The sequence below is a fragment of the Hippopotamus amphibius genome, chromosome 3 (genome assembly GCF_030028045.1).
Source record: "Hippopotamus amphibius kiboko isolate mHipAmp2 chromosome 3, mHipAmp2.hap2, whole genome shotgun sequence".
NCBI classification, from domain to species: Eukaryota; Metazoa; Chordata; class Mammalia; order Artiodactyla; family Hippopotamidae; genus Hippopotamus; species Hippopotamus amphibius.
Genome location: NC_080188.1, coordinates 182773627 through 182793570, shown reverse-complemented (window position 1 = coordinate 182793570; position 19944 = coordinate 182773627). Strand labels below are relative to the sequence as shown.

General features: G+C 44.0%; 1 protein-coding gene across 3 annotated transcripts in view; it reads left to right on the top strand.

The window, feature by feature from the left end:
• TGFB2 (transforming growth factor beta 2) overlaps positions 1-19944 on the top strand; it is an 81727-nt gene that overhangs the window by 47472 nt on the left and 14311 nt on the right. For all 3 annotated transcript variants that reach the window (XM_057729145.1, XM_057729144.1, XM_057729146.1), the window contains one exon: positions 4185-4348. In XM_057729145.1, coding sequence (XP_057585128.1) covers positions 4185-4348 — 164 coding nt within the window. The remainder of the gene's footprint in view (positions 1-4184; positions 4349-19944) is intronic.

The following is a 19944-nucleotide window of genomic DNA, read 5'->3' as shown; positions in this document are numbered from 1 at the left end:
TCAGATCCTATAGCTATATGTGACTGTGCAGGACTAGGTCTTTGCTCCCACTGAGTTGCCTCTGAATGTGCTGTCAGCCTGGGGTGAAACAGCTGTCCCTGCGCCCTGCCCGGAGACGGTTCGGGTGTGGGTGCCTGACGCCGGCTCTTCCAGTGGTGAGGGGCAGGGGGCTGAGGGCCAATCCTGGGGAGGCCGGCAGGTGACGGGAGGGTGGCACAGCGCGTGAGCGAGGCCCCATGCCCCCGCACGTGCCCCGCTGTCCCATCACACTTCAAGTGTGAAGCCTAAATTCAAAGGTGAAATGATTAAGGGTTTCAAGATGGTGACCGCAGAGCATCAAACTCCAGTGTGAGGCTTTTCTGAGCTCAGGACCTGGTGCAGCTGTCCTGGTCACATGCCCATGAAGCCAGCCCTGGGCTGTGGAGAACCAAAGAACTCTAAGTGAAGATTCCTGACCGCAAGGTGCTAATACGGGGAGAAGATAATTTACAATGAGCTAATCAATTATTTGGAACAGGTAACAAGTCAACCTAGCATGCTTATAAAAGTGGTTTGTGGTCATGTTCTGTTGCTAGGCACTCTGTACACGATTACTCTGTAAATCAGTAGCTAGATTTCTTCCTTTTTTTTAACCCCTGTGTCCATTCCCCAAGAGGCCAGTGGATTTTAGCAGGAATGTGTGGCCAGGGTTAAGGTGAGGAGAACACCACTTACTGGGTGACATTCTGGAATCTCCCATATGCAAGCTTTTCCACGACAGGAAGGCATGTGGGACAGCAGGGGGCCCTTGGGGTAGGGGTTCAGAACGGGCCTGGTGGTCTGAAATCCACAGGGCTGGAGGAAAGTGCATCCGATGGAACCAAAAAAAGTGGGTCGGACATCAAGAGGAGGGCGATAACTAGGATGAGCGTGGGCAAGTTGCCAGAGGTCAAACACAAGTCCCTGACCTCCTGGCAGTGGCGTAGGGACTGGACTGGAATACCACAGGCCTTGAGAGAGAACTCCCATTCCAAAGGGGGAAATGAGTTCTTGGAGAAGGCAGAGGAAAAAGCTGCATCCCTCCAAGGCTGGGTGGGTGGATCAGGGCTGCCCAAGCCATTACACACCTATCCTGCCGCCCCAAGCCCGGGAAACGAGCCTCAGCCTCCAGGCTGGGTACAGAAGGACTGCGTTGAGCTCTTCACACCAGGCGTCCGAAAGCTTTTATGCGGTAAGCGCAGGGTCACAGGCTAGGCCCGAACACTTTGCTGTGATTTTTATTTTTTCCCCCAAATGCAAGGATATTTGGCAAGTCACTCAAAGTCTCCAGCCAGGCAGGGGGCTGGTGACCTGTAGCAGAGGACAGCCGGGGACAGCTGGGACCGACCCTTAGAAGTGGTGGTCAGTTCTTTAGTTACCAGTCTTTGTCCAGTGAGCTCCTGCTCTTGGGTGCTAGAGCGGGGGTGTGGGAGAGGCTGCTGTGCCCTGCTGGCTTGGTCCCTTCTCTGTGGCCACAAGAGCAAAGCCGAGGCGCTAGTGGCGGGTGCTCAGCTGTCATTTCACCTCCTGCATGAACTGCTTCAACTTACAAAACGTGAACCAAAACTGTGGATTTGTATTATCAGGCAGTCAAAACAGCCAAATGGTTATAATGGCCGGAGGGGGGGAAGGCTGTTTGCCAGCTTATAGGGAACAGAGCAGAGCAACGTACTTAGCTATCAAGCAGCCCCTGTAAATATTTGCAAACACCCCTTCAAAGCTCGAAAGCCTAGGACAGGATCATTGGATGATTTGCTTAGAAGAAGGAGAAACAAAATTGACCTCCTGGTCCAAAGCGGCCATAAAAAGAAAGCGTGTGTATGGGCAGAAGACCAGAAAGAGAAAAAGATTGTTCAAAGTTTAATAAACACAAAAGAGAATAAAAATAAATCTCAAGAGCACTTATTTACAAACTTGATGGAAGGATAAGATTGGGGCAGGCGGGTGTGAACGACGGGTGTCTGTGGAAGTAGCACAGGCCTGGTGGGGGGTTCCACTGAGAGGAAGCGGGGAACCAATGAGATGTTTACTTTTCCTAATGACAGGAAATGCACTGAAGCAGCTTTGCCCTTTCAGGACGCTCTTTCAAAGCATGTTTGAAGCTGCTGCTGTCCAGTGGGGAGGCCGTGCAAACTTGAATGCAGCCACTAGGCCTCTGGAAGGTTCTGGCCAAACTAAAGAGTGTGTGAAGCCAGGGAGCTTAGTGCCAGCCCTCCCTAGGCCTCTCTGCCTGGGCCCCCAGCCTGTTTTCAGCTGAGCTGGTCAGGATGGGACCACCTGTCCAATCACCTGGGCTGGGCACGTTCCAGCAGAGAGAAAGGTTGACTTCTTCTTGCTGCTCCCTTTTCAGATTGCTGCTAGGGGGCTCCCCAAACCTTTCTGCCTGGGTGAATGTTTGCCTGCCTGGAACTGTCCACCAAGTATTTTATGGTAGTGATGCAGCAGGCCATCCCTGTGTCAGCATGAATACCTCCTTTTCTCTGAAACCGCGGTGCTTTAGATTTGGGGGGGTGGGGGGGTGTTGTTTGCTTGTTTATTTGTTCATTTCTGAGACTTCTGAGCTACAGAACCTCAATTCACACAGTCCTTTGTGAAACAGTCATCGAGCAGAGCATGGTTTGAAGTTCACGGCTTCCCCACAAGCTGCTTTCTGAGAGTCACAGAACATGAGAAAGGAATGGCGAAAATCCTCTATGAGGGAAAAAAGTGCAGAGCTCTTAAGATGAAGAAATGTTGGTGTGTTCCTGGCATTTTATTTTTTTCAGTGTAATTGTCAGGGTGTGGATTTCCCAGGAAATTGTGAAAGGTATTTATTTCTATTTTAAAATCGTCAGGATGGTTCATTTATTTAATAAGAAGCTAGTCTTGCCGATAGCCAGATGCCTGAGTCTTTCAAGACTCCTGTTGATGACCAGCTACGTAAACAGTGGGTATTTGGTGAATGCCATGTGTGCAGAGCCCTGTCCTAGGTAGATGGAGAAAACGAAAGACCTGGAAAATAGGGTTAGTCCTCAAGGTTCTTAAAATTTCATGGGGAAAACAAAATAAGCAAACATAACAATGAAGTAATAAAGACATTTGTAAGGAGGCATAAAAAACCATGAATGATTATGTTGTAATCAAGTGACATAATTGAGGAGGGGGTAGAAAATCACGGAGCCGCCAGCATTGGATGGAACATTCCAGAATAATGAAAGTAAGTTTGCAGGAGATTTTGGAAGAGTATTGTAGAAATATACCTATTCTGCCTATAGTGTAGAAACATAACAGATGGCCTGTACAGTGTAGGTGCTTAATAAATGGGTGTCACATATGAAGTATGGGGACAGAATTTGGACTTGCTGTGGTTTGGGGGTAACCTCAAGTTGCATATTCAAAGGCAATGAGAGATTACTACAAAATGACAACAAAATTCTAGCAGCCCATGAACCTGACATTGTTGTGGGCTTTCTGCATCTCTGTATTTTTCATGGCGTAGAGCAGAAGTCATTTGGGTTGATTCTTTCTCTTCATTAGCTAGGATTCCCTCCCACCAACGGACATGTATGCCAAATACAGAATTTTAAGACTGGACCTGGTATAGCCAGTATGTGTGTATTTTTCTTCAAATGTTCTCACCCTAACTTGACTAGAGGGTGTATTTGGTCCTATGTGTGTGAAAGACCAAATTGTCGAAGCCAAGAAAGATGCAGTCCATGAACCTGGAGAGGGTACAGTGTTTGGATGCCAAAATTTCAAGGAAAAAAAATACATGGGCAAACTGCTTGCCATTAGGAGCTATTTTCTTGGCACAACTTATTAAAGTGTATGCAAGCCTGACAGCTCTCTCCAGGCATCAACTGTCGTGAACTTGTCCCATTTCATTACCATCTAGGATCTTCCACCACTCTGTCCACTTTCAAAGGAGAGGGTTAACTTCACACCCTCAAATGGAGTTGGAAGTGGTTTGTTCATCCCTGTTTACTGGCTACTCCTGTAACCAAATATGCATGTTTATATATTTCTTTCTGGTTCAATTGTTAATGAAATTAAATTGGCCATTGGAAACGACATCATTCTGTAGATATTTCCCGTATGGTTTCTTAAGACTATCTCATGCTGCGTGGTCTTTTGTGAGAGAACAATGGATTTCTATCATTTTGAATGACTGCCCTAACTTTTTACAGATGCCATCCCGCCCACCTTCTACAGACCCTACTTCAGAATTGTCCGATTTGATGTCTCCGCTATGGAGAAGAATGCTTCCAATCTGGTGAAGGCAGAGTTCAGAGTCTTTCGTTTACAGAACCCGAAAGCCAGAGTGCCTGAACAACGGATCGAACTGTATCAGGTAACTTTTGTTTGGGTGGCTTGAATGGACAGTCAGTTTGAAGTCAGGGTAAAGGACTTCCTACAGACTGAGATTTTCTGAACTAAGATATAGTGTTTTCTACACTCATAATCACGAGATAGACCCTCATTTGTTATTCTTCTCACTCGCTCATTCCTCACTCGCTCAGGAAGGTAGAACCTTTAGAGTAAACGGGGTTAGCTCTGAGCATGAATGGCTGGAGTGCCCATCCTTGGGAGGGCTCAAGTCCAGAAGTCTACCCCCTGCTCTGGAAGCTCAGATGACTTAGGACCAGTCCCACTCCAAGGAGAGACGTCAGCTACCGTTCTTTTCTCACCTGATGGCCATCCCTTTCTCCCTTTCTTCCCTCGTCTCTTCCTTCCTGTTGTCTCCTCTCTCCATCTTTTTCACTCTCTTTTCTTCCTCTCTTTGCTACCTCCTGTCTCTTCACTAACCTCATCCTGCCTCCCTTTCCTCTTTGATTCTACCCACGCTTTCCTGTCCACCTGCCACCAGATCCACATCCTCTGTTCAACCCTGGCCTGCGTTATTTCAGGCAGCCCTGACATCTCATCTCCCTAAGTACAGTGTCTGGATAGCTGTGTCAGAAGTTGATGATGATGATGATGATGGTGATGGTGATGCCAGGTTACCGAGATGTGAGCGATGTTTTTAATAGCTTATTACTCACGTGGGCTACTGGGCAGTAGCATCAGCATTACTTAGGAGCTGAGAGAAATGCAGAATCTTGTGCCCCACCCAGACTTACTGCATCAGAATGTAGACCAAAATTTACATTTTTAACAAGGTCTTTAGGGGATTCTGATACACATGAAAGCACTGCTCCGAAAGCCCTGAGTCTGGCGAGGGAGGCAGACCAGGTCATAGTGAATAAGTCATAGTGTCATATGAACCGTGTATGTAGAGGGCAGAGTTGGAAAGATTTCACCAGGGACTGGATGTTTGGGTGGGGCCTCAAGAAGCATCTGTTAAAACAGAATGAGGGATGGTCATTCTTGACAGAAGGAGCTACGTCTCCCTAAACAGGGCCTTCTTTGAAGGAGCCTGTTGAGGGTACCAAAGAGATGGTGCTCAGTGCCAGGAGGTGAGGAAAGACTAGGGCAGAGGGTTGACCTCCAGGGAAGATGTGTAGAAGGAGACTAAGCGAGAACAGACCCGAGAACCCCCGTGTTAAGGAGGGGGCATGTGAGACAGTGTAACGGAACAGCAGGCTTACGTGAGGGAATGAAAGCAGTTGGCATCTGCATGTGGAAACCTCTAATTGTCCTGCGATTGTGAACATTTGGAAATTTTGGTCATTGGGATAAGACTTGGCTTTGCTTTTACTAGGAAAATGGAAGAATTCCCATACAAATGAACACTGTATGTGAAATCTCAGGGAATGAGTTTGAAGTTGTTAAAACAGTTTTTAAGTACTAGTTTACCTGTGTGTTCATGAAAAGTAGTTCTTACTTATTAAAATGGATCCTCAGGGACCTCTCTTTGGAGACCTTCAAATCTTAATGCATGTTCTGAGAGCATCAGACAGAGTCGGCTTTCTGTGGACCAGCCCCGCTGCTAAGCACTTTATAAGTATTGTCTCCGTTAGTATTCACAGCTCTACTGTGAAGTTTGCAGGATGAAGTATCTTTTTTGTTTCACTTATTGACAGGTAATAGACAGATACCATTGTATTAGTTCAAGGTGTACAACATAAAGATTTGATATATGTATATATTGCAAAATGATCACTACAATAAGTTTAGTTAACATCCATCACTTCACATAGTCACACTGTTTTTTTCCCTTTGTGGTAAGAACTTTTAAGATTTACTCCCTTAGCAACTTTTAAATACTCAGTACAATATTGCAAACTATCGTCACCATGTTGTACATTACATCCCCAGAACTTATCTTATAGCTGGAAGTTTGTGCCTTTAGACCACCTTCACTCATTTCAAATGTTCTTTCTACTACTGTATTCTTTCTCCTTTTTACAGGGAAAGATGCTGAGTCACAGAGATACTAAGTCACTTGGCCAGGGTCACACAGCTGGGGGGTGGGCAGGGCTGGGATACAGATCCAGCTCCGATTCCCAGGCGCTCACTCCTCATCACATTTGCTGTTTGTAGCAAATCCTTCCCTACCTCTTTGCCTCAATATCAGCCAGAATAGAAGAAAAATAAGAGAAACTAGGCCGGCCAGAGGGTGGAGTGATATTTGGAGGGAAAGCAACGACTGAGTTCTCTGAAAAAGCAGCTTGATCAAACGTAGCCAGAGATATTGCAAGGTAATTTGAAAAATATAAACAAAAACACGATTCCCTGCCTTCTTTTTTCTTCTTTTTCAATTAAGTCTGCCTTACATGACTCTCTGTACAGATGGATTGCCCTCTCTGGCCCTGTTTCAGTTACGTGTCTTCAGTTAATTGAAGTGCAAGGTCTGTTAGGTTTTGTTGCCTGTAACGTAAGCTGCTAAATCACTGTTATTCTTTGACTCCTGACCTTATGCTCCAAGGAGTGGCCTCTGAGAGCCGATTACTGATGGTTAGTCTTCCTTCCAGAGGCCATCTCCTCTCCGGGAGGGGATCTGTCCCTGCAAGCTGGTCATCTAGAGGACCCTAGTGAGTTCTCAGTGGATGCGTGCCTTCCCAGAGGTTACTGCAGTACTGGCTGCCCCATGACACAAGCAGCAGGCTCTGCTCCAATTAAAGTCCCCCAATTGGAAAAGATACAGCCCGAGATGGAAGCTTATTGTATGGAGAACGTGACCTTGGGCTTGTTCAGTGTCACTGAACACGGGATCCGGGAAGGAGGTAGTTTCAGAGGAAAATAAGGAAGAATAACATCTTTATCTATCTGGAGCTCAGCTATGTGGCAATCTAACCTCCTGAAACACAGCCAAGGTCCAGGAAGTAAGTCAGAGAGATCCCTGCACCCCCTCACAGCAGACACGGCGCACACACACAGCTGACTCACCGGAAAGACCGCCTTTGGTCCTCTCTGGGATCACAAGGAATTCAAAGCCCTGGATTAGAAGGAGGGCTGGAGGGGGGAGAGGACCCTTTAGACTTGAGATGTTTGCCCGTGCACCCCAGTGATGCCAGCCCAGAAGATCAAGTCACAGAATGCAATGCCTCTTAGGGACAACTTTCCTAAATCTTATCCTGTTTGTAGTTAACCCCGTCTTTACCTCTGTGGCACCCTGCCTGGCTTCTGACATCTGTTTGTGGCCTCTTTATTTGGAGTCCCATTTCTGGCTTGTTCTTCTCCGACGGTCCACTTGCCTTCAATGCATTTGGAAGTCTTTGCCGCCTTCAGTGATAAACTCCCTTTTCAAGTCCCAGGGCAGAAATTGATGCTTATGGTAATGGCTTTGAATTATGCAGGTGATGCTAAATTATATTCAGGTAGCTGAATGCGTGCTGTGAAATACTAGAGAGCTTTCTACCCAAAATTGCCAAAAGGCTGTTTTGAAAAATAAAATACTCAGTGCTTAAATGGGCAGATCTGTAGATATTTGGAGAGCTCAACTATTCAGGAGAACAAAGCCTCTGAAGTTTCTAGATGCCCTTTGACTATTATATTACTTGACACATGGGTGACAATCTACTTCCTAGAGGAAGAAAGATAGGAGGACTAGGAACAGGTTTCCAGGGCGTTTAGATGATTGCGTGGATGATTTATTAGGACTCCTCAGGACATTGATTTGAATCAGGGCGCGCGCGAGAGAGAGCATGTGTGCGCACTCACATGTGGGTTCAGGAGGTACTCCCCTACCTCTAAATGCCCTGGGGGAGCTTCTACAAGACCTGCCCGTGGTCCCTTTCCTGGAGATTCTGATTCTTTCTGGAGGGGGAAAAGATTTGCCTCTGGACAGATGTGGTTTCAAAAAGCTCTCCTCGTGATTCAGATGTGATCATTCCATTGGGAGGCACAGATCTGAGGCATAGCCCAGGCTTTTGGGGGTCATTCTGTCCCATAAAATGTATATGGGTCCTCCTTCTAGAGTCAGAATCGCAGGCTGGAAGGACCTAAGATAGCATTTCTGGGAGTGAGTTCAGAGTTCGTTTTGTCCAGGGCTTTGCAACTGTTGATTTCTCCCTGCCTGGGAGAGTCAGGACACCCGAGCTTCTGTGGAAATCGTGTTTAGTTTGGCAAGGCGACTCTCACTCTTCTCCTCTCTACAGAATAGTCTGTCAGAGCTGTGATGAATGATGGTAATATAAAACCGTACTGTCCTCTTGCTACCTCGGCCTTCCGTTATGTTAACAGACTCTAAAGAGCATATACTGGTGTGACTGTGATATGACTTCAGACAGACACCAGTACCGGAGGGAATAGGAAAGGGATGAAGGCTTCTGATGTGAAGGGAGAGAGGGCAAAAAAGAGGAAAACTGAAATTTTTCCAAATAGGAGTGACCCTTACCATATTTTTAGAGATTTCTGTCAAAGGCAGCCTTTATTGAAATATGCTCTGATAAAGCTCCAGTGCTCTGGGAATGCTTTTGAACCTACTAATATTTAGTAGAGCTCTCAGCCCATTTGGAAAATTGAATACATCTTTCTTTGATTAAGTTGCGCTTGTATTTATGATTAAAATCAGGCCCAGAGTTATAAGAGGGAAAAAAATAGGGAAAGGGGAATCTTCTCCAATCGAATATCACCAACAAGAGCAAGGGTATATGCCGCCTTGGAGGGGCCCAAGTGCCCAGTTTTACAAGCAGAGCACTGAGGCACCAAGCAATTAGTAACTTATGGAAGGATGCCCATGACCTTGTGGCCGTATGGGACCACCAAAGAATACTTATGTTTAGGGGTGCTGACCTCAGAGGGCCTTGGAAATCCCAGCTATTTCTAGCTTCCTCTCGCCAACTTACACCCTTTTCAGACTTATTTTCCATTTTTTTAATTGAAATGTAGTTGATTTACAATGTTGTGTTAGTTTCTGGTGTACAGCAAAGTGATTCAGTGATACATTCCCCCCCCCGCCACATGCACACATGCACTTTTTCAGATTCTTTTCCCTTATAGGTTATTACAAAACATCAGGTATAGTTCCCTGTACTATATAGTAGGTCCTTGTTGGTTATCTGTTTTATATATAGTACTGTGTATGTGTTAATCCCACACTCCCGACTTATCCCTCCCTCCCTTTCCCCTTTGGTAACCATAAATTGGTTTTCTCTGTCTGCGGCTCTATTTACCACTCATTTAAAATTTTACCACCTCTAGGATAAGATTTGTACCTTTGTAATGTTTATCTCGTCACAGTATGACAAACTACTCCCAATTTTCATGGCCTCAAATATCAATTATTTTATCAATTTTTAGGGGTCAGAAACTTGGGCAGGACTTGGCTAGGCTGTTCTTCTGCTCCATGTGGCTTTGACTGGGGCCACTTGATGGTGCTCAGGTGGCAGCTGGGCTGGTCTGCAGGATCTGTGATGAGTTTGCTCATAAGCTTGGAGCTTCGATGGGATGACGGAGCCCCTCCTTCTCTCTGAATGGTTTCAGGATGCATCCACGTGGTCTTCCCAGAAGAGTAGTCGGGCTTTTTACATGAGGCTTAGGGGGCCACGTGCCCAAGGCAGAAGCTGCCAGTCCTCTGAAAGACAAGGCCCAGAACCAGCAGAGCATCACTTTCACCTTATTCTGTTGATTAAACGACCTACAGCCCAGGCCAGATTCAAAGGCAAAGGAAATAGTCACCATCTCTTGATGGGAGGAGGGTCAAAGAAGTTGCAGCCATCTTCAATCTGCCACGCTAACCCACTATATAGAGTTTATTTATTTATTTGTTTATTTTGGCCATGCCTCTCGGCACGGCATGCGGGATCTTAGTTCCCTGACCAGGCATCAAACCCATGCCCCCTGCAGTAGAAGCGTGGAGCCCTAACCACTGGACTGCCGGGGAACTCCCAATTCTTGGAATGTAATGCCTAGTTGACTTTGCATTTATACAGTAACAGGTTGTCTAATGTGATGAAATCTCATCTTTAGCGATCCCTTGCAAAGCTGTACAAAGCAGCTGCTAAATCCTAGGTCATTTATATCCATTTTTTTAGTAAGAACTTGTATTGAGATATAATTGACATACAATATATCCATTTATTTTTAGCTTCAAGCCGTATAGTTCATATGAAATGATTTTTCAGATTTGAAGGTGAAAGGGTGAATTGATGTTTATGGAGCAAAATAAGTAAACAAAGAGTTTAGTGGGGAGGAGCGAATCCCGGCTGCTTTTAATGGACATTGTATCTCATCTCAGCGAAAGATTTTAAACGATGCACACCCCTAAGGCTTTACAGTGAAAATTCAAGGTAGATAGCCTTGGTCTGCATTTTAAGGGACTTTAAAGCTGCAAAATGAAGGGTGAGGTTCCTGTCATTGCAAGGACTGCAGCACTAACGGGGTTAATGAAAATTGCACCCTCTTCCTAATCCCAAACACATGCGCGCGCACGTGCGTATATATGCAATTGTGTGCACACAGGCCCGCGTGCGTGCGCGCACACACACAGAGTTCAGCTTTCATTTCTCATATTGCCCAAGGGTGTGCAAAATATAAAGAGGTAGGCCAAGAAACCTGACTGTCTGAAATTAGACTTGCAAAAAGTGCTACTGAAAAAAAAAAAGTTATACTGTGCTCCTGTTGTCCAGAATTTTACAGCGTACAATCCCCTTAATACCGATCCTAACTCTGGCGCCACGTTGGAGACACACACGGTATAGTAACCCACTTTTTAAAAAAAGCCGTGGGTATAATAAACACTTTGTTTGCACAAAGCCATTAATATCTCAGGTTTTTGCAAACTGATCGAATGACATGCTCACCTCGTAAGGAAATTGGATGGCTCTCATTTGCATCAGGTTATGACGTTACCCAGAGCCTGTGAAACCTGTGAGCAGACGGGACCCCAAAAGTGGTGTGAACAGTGGTCCTTCCCCGCTGTATTCAGAGTAATGTTAATAATTATGCAATGGTAACTGATAAATCTCTGTTCTTTTGCGTAGTGTGAGAGTAACCACGCTGATAATTATCTCTAATCCATGCGATGCTTACTGTCTGCTGGGCACTATTTTAAGTGCTTTGTAGAGATTGATTCATTTAATCCTTATAATAATCCTATGAGGTGGTTACTATGATAGTCTTCATTTTACAAATGAGGAAACTGAGGTGCAGAGAGGTTGAGAAACTTTCCCAGGCCACACAGCTTCAAGGAGGCCGAGCCAGGAGTTGAACCCAGGCAGTCTGGCCCCGAAGGCCGTGCTGTTGACTACTTTACTCAACTGGTAGGAGGAGCCCAGGCTTTGGAGTTGGGTCAGTGTGGGTTCCAGGTGTGGCTTTGCCCCGTGGGGGAATCTGAGGAAGTTACATCACTGAGATGACGTCTGTATCAGTAAAATGTGGATAAAAGCACTTACTTGGCAAGGATTTTGTAAGGCATGGAGAGAGTTCATGGAAACTCTTAGCACCATATCAGTCAATTCAATGGTTACTATTATTATTATAGTTTTCGAAGCATTGTCTTTGAACTTTTATCAGAAACAATTTCTTAAATTTATGATCTGCTTAAAATCCCTTAGTAATGAAAACTCACCTTAGCGCCTAGTGTTGCGGGTCCTGGGTTTGCACTGGCTGTCCCAGGAGTTAGCTTCGGGACTTCCTTAAACAGTATTTGCAACTCACTCTGTGTGCGGTGGTCTCATTCAATTGCTGGTGAGTAGCTCTGGGGTAGGAAAGAAAAGGAACATTGCCGCCAGTCAGCCCTGGGTTCACCTTTCACCTTTTCTATTTATTAGCTTTCTGGTCTTACAAATCACTTATGTCTCTGAGCCTCACTGTTTCATCATCCAGTGGAGGTAACAGTTCTTGTCTAATGAGTTGCTGTGAGGACAACACAGCCATGAGGTGTCTGGCACATTGGCTGCGTCAGGAGTGGATTCTTTTCATCAGGGCTTTGCTTGTCATCTAGAACATAGTTTATGTTTCCCCTAGAGTGGCTTTGTGATTGTAAAATTACTCCGCGATGATGTCAGTCACCTCTGGTTGGATGATGTCATTCATCTCTGATTGGATGAGGTCTCATCTGACCCATTTCCAGGGATCAGGGGAGCAGAGCAGGATTACGGGGACAGCCGTGGTGTTAGTGCTCTGGGTGTTTGCTTTATCAAAATGCCAGGGGCAGCCCTGATGAGCTGGGGGCTGTGATGTGTTTTGCTTTTCTTTTTGAGGAAACCATTACAGAGTGACTGACCTCAGTGGGGATGTCTTTTTACCTCATCTCCAGCCCCGTAACTACCTCTGCCTGCCTCACCACCACACGCATAGGCTTGATACCTGCTTCCTGGATTGATTTTAAAATAGTTTTATTTCCATCTTGTAAATGTATGTCAACTTTTCCATAACTCCACCGGGGCAAAAATTGTTCCAAGGGAAGATATATGTTTGTTTCCTGATAGCAACAGTAATCAGAATATTTTGGGGGAACTTTGGGTTCTGAAACTGTGTTCAGAGCCCACAAATACACAATTGAGAATTCCTTCAACGGGGACAAATCTGGATTTTTTTGAAAGATACTGTTGATTTTTGAAAACTGTCAAAGTTCTCAATAAGAGGAAAGTAAAAAGTAATTCCGTTGATTTTCCTATATGATGGCAGTTTTTAAAAGATGAGTCCGAAATCCAACCACTTCTCACATCTCTGCTGCTACCACCCTGGTCCCAGGGGTTCTTGTCTCTTGCTTGGGCTTTTGCAGTGGCCTCGTCTTGCTGTTTGTACCCTGGCGGCCTTCAAGGCTGTATGCAACACAGCAGTGAGGGTGATCTCTGCTGAGAGGTTGGTCAGATCCAAGTCCCCTGGTCAGAGCCCTGTAGTGGCTTCTTACCTCACTCCACGTAGGAGCCAAAGGCCTTCTTGTGCCTCCTGAGGCCGTCCCTGACCTATTGCTCGCTTGCCCCGCCCAGTCGTGTCTGGCCCCACTCAGGGGGCTCCCCCATCCTAGCCTCTTTGCTGCTCCTCAAACACCCTGGGCTCACTCCATCCTAAAGCCGGCAGCCGCTATTCTCTCCACCCGCAGTGCTCTTTGCCATTTTCCAGAAGGCTCCCTCTCTTTATGCCTTCAGATCTTTCCTCAAATATCACCTGCTCAGAGACTTTCCTGGCCACCCTGTCTGACATCTCAGGGTCCCTGTTCTCCACGTTTGTCCTCCATATGCTTGTCACCTGCTACACGTGATCTTCTTCATTTTCATCTTGTTTATGGTCTTGTCTCCACCTCTAGAGATAAACTTCTAGAGATAAACTTCCAGAACAGCACCTGGTGCATAGATGATGCTCAATACATGTCTTTGAGTCATTGAAGAAACATTTCAAAATAAGACTTAAGTATAAGGATTATATATATTTATAACCGATTCACTTTGCTGCACGCCTGAAACTAACACAACATTGTAAATCAACTATACTCCAATAAAAATTTTTTAAAAAGATATAAGTACAAGGACCGTTGTAGAAATACGTGTGTAACATCATCAGGGGACTTGAGAAACATCAGTTGTTTGGATTTGGAAATTCTGTTAGATTTGTTTTAAAACTATCTATGTGGCTATTTATGAGGAAAGAAACATTGATAGCTATCCATTTTTTGTTATTTATTCCGAGCTACTTCTGATTAAGTGAATAATAACCATGTAGGTAAAATACATCTATACAGTAAATTAATGAAACTGATACTCTTGGGTAACCCATAAACACAGTAGGAAAACCAGGCTCTTTATTTATTTTTTTAGACTCATTACTTTGGAATCGCAGCCCCTAAATTAAAGGGCTCAGCTGAATGTAAGCAGGGACTTGAATCACAGTACAGGTCACATGGGTGGCTGGGAGCCAGGAAGAAGGAAAAGGGGGCTGGAAGTGTGTCCCCTAAGTATGTGTGTGTTTGTGTCCAGTCAGAGCAGCATTGGAAGGGGAGATCAAATGAGAAAATCAGAAGACATGGCCCCAGAGAGCTCTCAGTTTTCTTGGGGAGACTCATTTCCCCAGGGTAGGAAATCGCTGGCTAATTATCCACATCTGCAGGACTGAGATGTGTGGTTTGGTCCTAAGGACTGACCTGACCTGTGGTCTTGACTTTGTTTCCCATCAGATTCCATCATTGACTTTGGATGGTGCAGGCCTCTTTCCTTGCCTGTGCGGATGTGACTTGTGTCTAGTTGAGTCATTTTCTCTGCGGTGTGATTTATATCCAATGGTCTTGTGAATGTGGTCAAGCTGCAGCATCTCAGAGACTTTCCGTTTACACAAAGGACTCCTTCATCCCTCAGACCTGAGGAGATGCACGTACTTGTTTATGCACACGTGCAGCCAGCACAAAGGCCCGTGTGTGGAGATTGAAAAAAGTGAAGGGAACAATAGGGAACTTTGAGGTGTTTTCATCAGAGATGAGAGGCTTTCCTCTGTGTGTGTGTGTGTGTGTGTGTGTGTGTGTGTGTGTATGTGTGTATGTATGTATGTGTGTAGGGGTGTGTGTGTATGTGTGTGTGTATATGTATATGTGTGTGTATGTGTGTATATGTGTGTATGTATGTGTGTAGGGGTGTGTGTGTGTAGCTTGCTGGTGTCATTTCCATAAAGGTCATTAAAGACCTCTGTATACCATACTTTATTGTAATTGGCCGTGGATCTGTGTAGTATAGAACCATACCAATGTGCGTTACTTTGTACTGTAACAAGAAAGAGCTAATGTCAGGACATAATAATGTAAATATCTCACCTCCAAAGGGACTGTATTTTTACGCAAGTCTTTCTTTTGAAGCTGATGTATGTTGCATAGGCATCTACTATGCAGGCTCTTGTGAAGCTCTTGTGAAGTGTGCATTCCTTTCGACCTCTTAGAGGGATGCAGTCACAAAGGAGCCATGGCAGTTACAGGCCGTGGCGATGGGAGAAGCAGGATAAGAGCTGGGTCTGTTAGGCCACTTTCCGAAGGATAATCGTGCAGTGTGTCAGTTTGTTAGACATGCCCAAGGTGACCTAGCGTTGTTCAAAGTGGCTGCAGTTAAACAGGGACAAAGGGCTACGTTTATGCCTCAGTGGAAGAGAAGCCGTTTACCCAGTTCTGATTCTAAGACCCCACTTTCTATTACTTGGAAATTCTACTTTCTTGCTTTTTCTCATCATTTTCATTCTCACAATGAAATATATTAAGTAAGAAGGGTAAAATACAGTATAAAATTGTTTATATTGGTGATTCTTTGTCGTCATAGATAGAGGTATAGATATATAGATGTAGATGCCTGTGTGTCTGTCTATCTATGACGTCTCTATGACGAGAATGTCCATGTGTATGTGTAAAATTCTGAGAAGTAGTTTCTATCACTATAAAAGACTGATTGTTCAGGGGCTTGTATGTCACTTGATCATCTATGTCTTTCTAATGAAGTCTGTTAGTCGATAAGAATTTACCAAGGACAGACTATATAAACTTCAGTGGAAAAAACTATGGAAGAATAAGAATTTTTTGCTTTGAAGAACTTCCCCATCAGATCAAGCATCAGAACATATGCAACCCAGAGTCATGCATGCATACCCACTGTTATAGGTTGAATTGTGTCCCTTCAAAAATGATATGTGGACGTCCCGACCCTCAGCATCTCAGAACGTGACCTTATTTGGAAGTAGGCTCATTGCAGATGTAATTAGTTAAGTTAACATGAGGTTATACCAGAGTAGGATAGACTTCTCACCCTATATGGTCAGTGTCCTTCTAAGAAGAAAGCCATGTGCACATGAAAAGATGTTCAACATCCCTAATTATTAGAGAAATGCAAATCAGAACCACAGTGAGGTATCACCTCACACCAGTCAGAATGGCCATCATCAAAAAATCTACAAATAACAAATGCTGGAGAGGGTGTGGAGAAAAGGGAGCCCTCCTACACAGTTGGTGAGAATGTAAATTGGTGCAGCCACTATGGATAACAGTATGGAGGTTCCTTAAAGAACTAAAAATAGAGCCAGCATATGATCCTGCAATCCCATTCCTGGGTATACATACAGAGAAAACTCTAATTGGAAAAGATATGTGCACTTCAGTTGTTCATAGCAGCACTATTCACAATAGCCAAGTCTCAGAAGCAACCTAAGTTAACACTGATACATGAATGGATAAAGAAGATGTGGTACACACATTCAATGGAATACTACTCAGACATAAAAAAGAATGAAATGATGCCATTTGCAGCAACATGGATGGGCCCAGAGACTATCATACTAAGGAAGTGATGGTTTATGTTTGCCTGACTTCAAAGCCTATGAACCTTTTCCCTACACTAATGATTTCCGGAAGTACTTGGCAAGCTCCATGGGTTCTTCAAAGAAACCTAAAGAACCACAGAGGGTATGGAATGGATCAGTGAAGATGGGCAGGACTCCAGCTTAAACTGGGCCTCACACCTCATGTACACTAGTGAAGTTCTGCTTTGTTCTGCTGTATACAACACACCACAGGGTGTTGATTAAAGAAAACAAGGCCAACCAGAAAAGAAGTAACTATGGATACAGCACCAGGTTATGGCTTTGGCTCTATATAATTTAATGCTGTTATCATCAACCTGATGAAGACATTGGATGTGTAGTGACTGGTACTATGGCAAGGATAGCAAACTTAAGGTTCAGAGAGATTCCAAAATGTTAAAAATCCAGGTCAAATGAGAAGTTCAAAGTTAACGGAGATATATGTGAAATTTGCATATAGGTTCAAAACTGAATTGTGTCAATGTAGACTAGAACAGTAGTTCTCTGAGTGGCCCTTAGACCAGCAGCTTGTGCATCACCTAGGAGCATGTTAGAAATGCAAATTCTTGTGCCCCAACTTCATCCCTATTAAATTAGAGACTCTATAGATGTTTCAATAAGCCCTTCAGATGTGTCTAATGTGGGCTAATGTTGGCGAACCACTGGCCAGAAAAACCAATCTTCCCTCTCTCTTTGCCTTCCTTCATTTCTTTGTCTTTATGCCATGTCCTTCCCAAGAAAGGACTTGGGGTGGAAAATCTGACTTAACAGTTTGTGTAAGAACAAAGGTTTTATTTTACAAAAAGCTTAGACTCACTGGTGTGATGTGGCTCCTGCCAAAAAAAGTTTGCATTAAAAACAGTGACCAGAACAAAGGAAGCAAGAGGCTCCCCCTCCCCATTTGGCATATTCCATGTCTTTGCCATATTCCTCTAGACTGTACCTGGAATTTGTTGAGGAAATGATTTTAAAAGGGATGTTGAAAAGGGGCTTGACAAGAATGACAGAGAACCACAAGCCTTGTCTTGAAGGAAGAAGTTGCGGGAAGCCACCTGCTGTGATGGGGGTGCTGACATACAGAAGAAAGAGAATCTTACATCTTATTCCAGAGAGCAAAATATGCACAGTGTTGGAAAGCCCCCTTCACTGGTATGAACAGGGCAAGATGTTTCCAGGCTTTTCCTCCAGGGCCTTGGTAACCCAGGTAAGTCCTTTAGGCTTCTTCTCCTCCAGATAGGGTATCGAGATAAGAAGGGTCTGTGAAGACAGCAAAGTGTGAAAATGTTTCAGTATTTGAAAAGCTAACATCATTGTATGAAGATGAGGCAATGGTACTATTATTAAATAAGACAAGTTGATGGAAATTTTAAGTCCAAGGTGAAGAGAAATTTCAACCTACCAATGGGCCCAAAGTGGGATGATTTTTCTCAATAAGTAGCAAGTTCACTGTCGTGAGGGGTCTTCAGACAAAGACAGAGATGTGAGGATTGTTCTGGTTTGGAGAGATGGCCGCGAAGTTTCTCTCTGACGCCAGTGTTTCATGACTCGGAGGTTAGTGACCCGAGGTGAGGCAGATCTACGAGAATGGTGCTCAGAGCCAGCGGAGTAAACATTTAACTCAGCAGTCCCTCATCCCTCCGTGCACGCCACTGCAGACGTGTTAAACGCTGAAATACATTTAAACATTAAGTACATTAAAAACATTTCAAAGGAACAAGATGGGCCCTTGCTAGTTAGCTGGGTGTCAGTTTTTCTCTCCAGGCCTATTGTTAAATTTCGCTTTCCATTAGAAGTCTGGTTGAATGGGCCCCGAGATTCTTCTGTAGATCTGTTGATGTCTGAATATGGAAAGTAAAATAGAATTCCCAGTGCTTTCTTATAACTCTTTGCGATGTCTCATAGTAATGGAAAAGGTGTCTCCCTCAGGGTCTAAGGCAAATCCTGAGTCGATTTATAGCATTATTCCTTTAAGACTAAGATTTCCTCTGGCTATAAACTTGCATCTAGAATTCTATTTCTCTGTTTTTTTTCTTTTGCCCCGAAACTATTGGGTAACATCCGTGACTTTTGCCTCTCTCCACTCCCTGATTGGCTGGTTTCCAGTGGCAGGAGATGAATGGATCCTTTTGTTTGGGGAGTTTTGTAATTCAGGGAAGAACTGAGAGCTTTGCCAAAGGCGATACGTGGGTATTTTACACACGTTACAGATAATGTGTATGTATCAGTAGCGCAGTGAAGGTACCATTCAAGCGTCATTGTGGGTGGTAGCTGAAGGGACAGCTGAATCTCACTGTTAATATATTAGATGCTCTCTTCTAATTCAATCAGGAACAGTTGTTGATCTGTTATTTAAAGAAAAAAGTCAGTTAAAGCAGGGGATTATAGAAACATGAGTTGGGGGAGCAAGCTTTATATTTTAATTTAAAACATATATATGTGTATGTATATGTATAACATGCATGCAAACACAGTTTAAAGCATACAAACACAATTTAAATACTAAGTTTTTTATAAACGACCAGGGACTTTGCATTGACTATGGCTCTGCCAGTTGCCAATCCATGTCTTGTTTTTTGCCTAAACGACATCCACAGTGCATCATCAATACTTTCTAGTTTTTAGTCTCTTTGAAGAAGAGAGAGGTGTTTCAGGACAATTGCTAAGCAGACTGAGTGCAGGATCCTTCTAGACTTTTAACATATTTCCTCCTTTGATAGTTGTCTCTCCCACATCTAAAATTACAAAAAAATTTATTGTGGTAAAATATACGTAACATAACATTTACCTTTTAACCATTTTTTACAGTATACGATTTCAGTGGCATCAAGTAAATTCACAATGTTGTCCAACTACCACCATTATCCATTTCCAGAAATTTTTCATTATCCTAAATGGAAGCTCTTGCACACCCACAAGACCAAAAAACAAACAAACAAACAAACAAAAAAAACCAAACAACTCCCCATTCCCACTACGCCCCAGCTCCTGGTAACGTCTATGCTACTTTATATCTTCACGAATTTGCCCGTTCTAGGTATCTCATGTAAGTGAAATCATACAGTATTTGTCCTTTTGTGTCTGGCTTATTTCACTCAGCATAATGTTTTCAAGAGTCATCCATGTTGTAACGTGTCAGCATGTCATTACTCTTCATGGCTGACGACTATTCTATTGCATGTGTACACTACATTTTGTTTATCCATATATCTGTTGATGGACACTTGGGTTGTTTTCATCATTCAACTACTGTGATTAATGCTGTTATGAACATTGATGTACAAGTGTCTATTTGAGTCC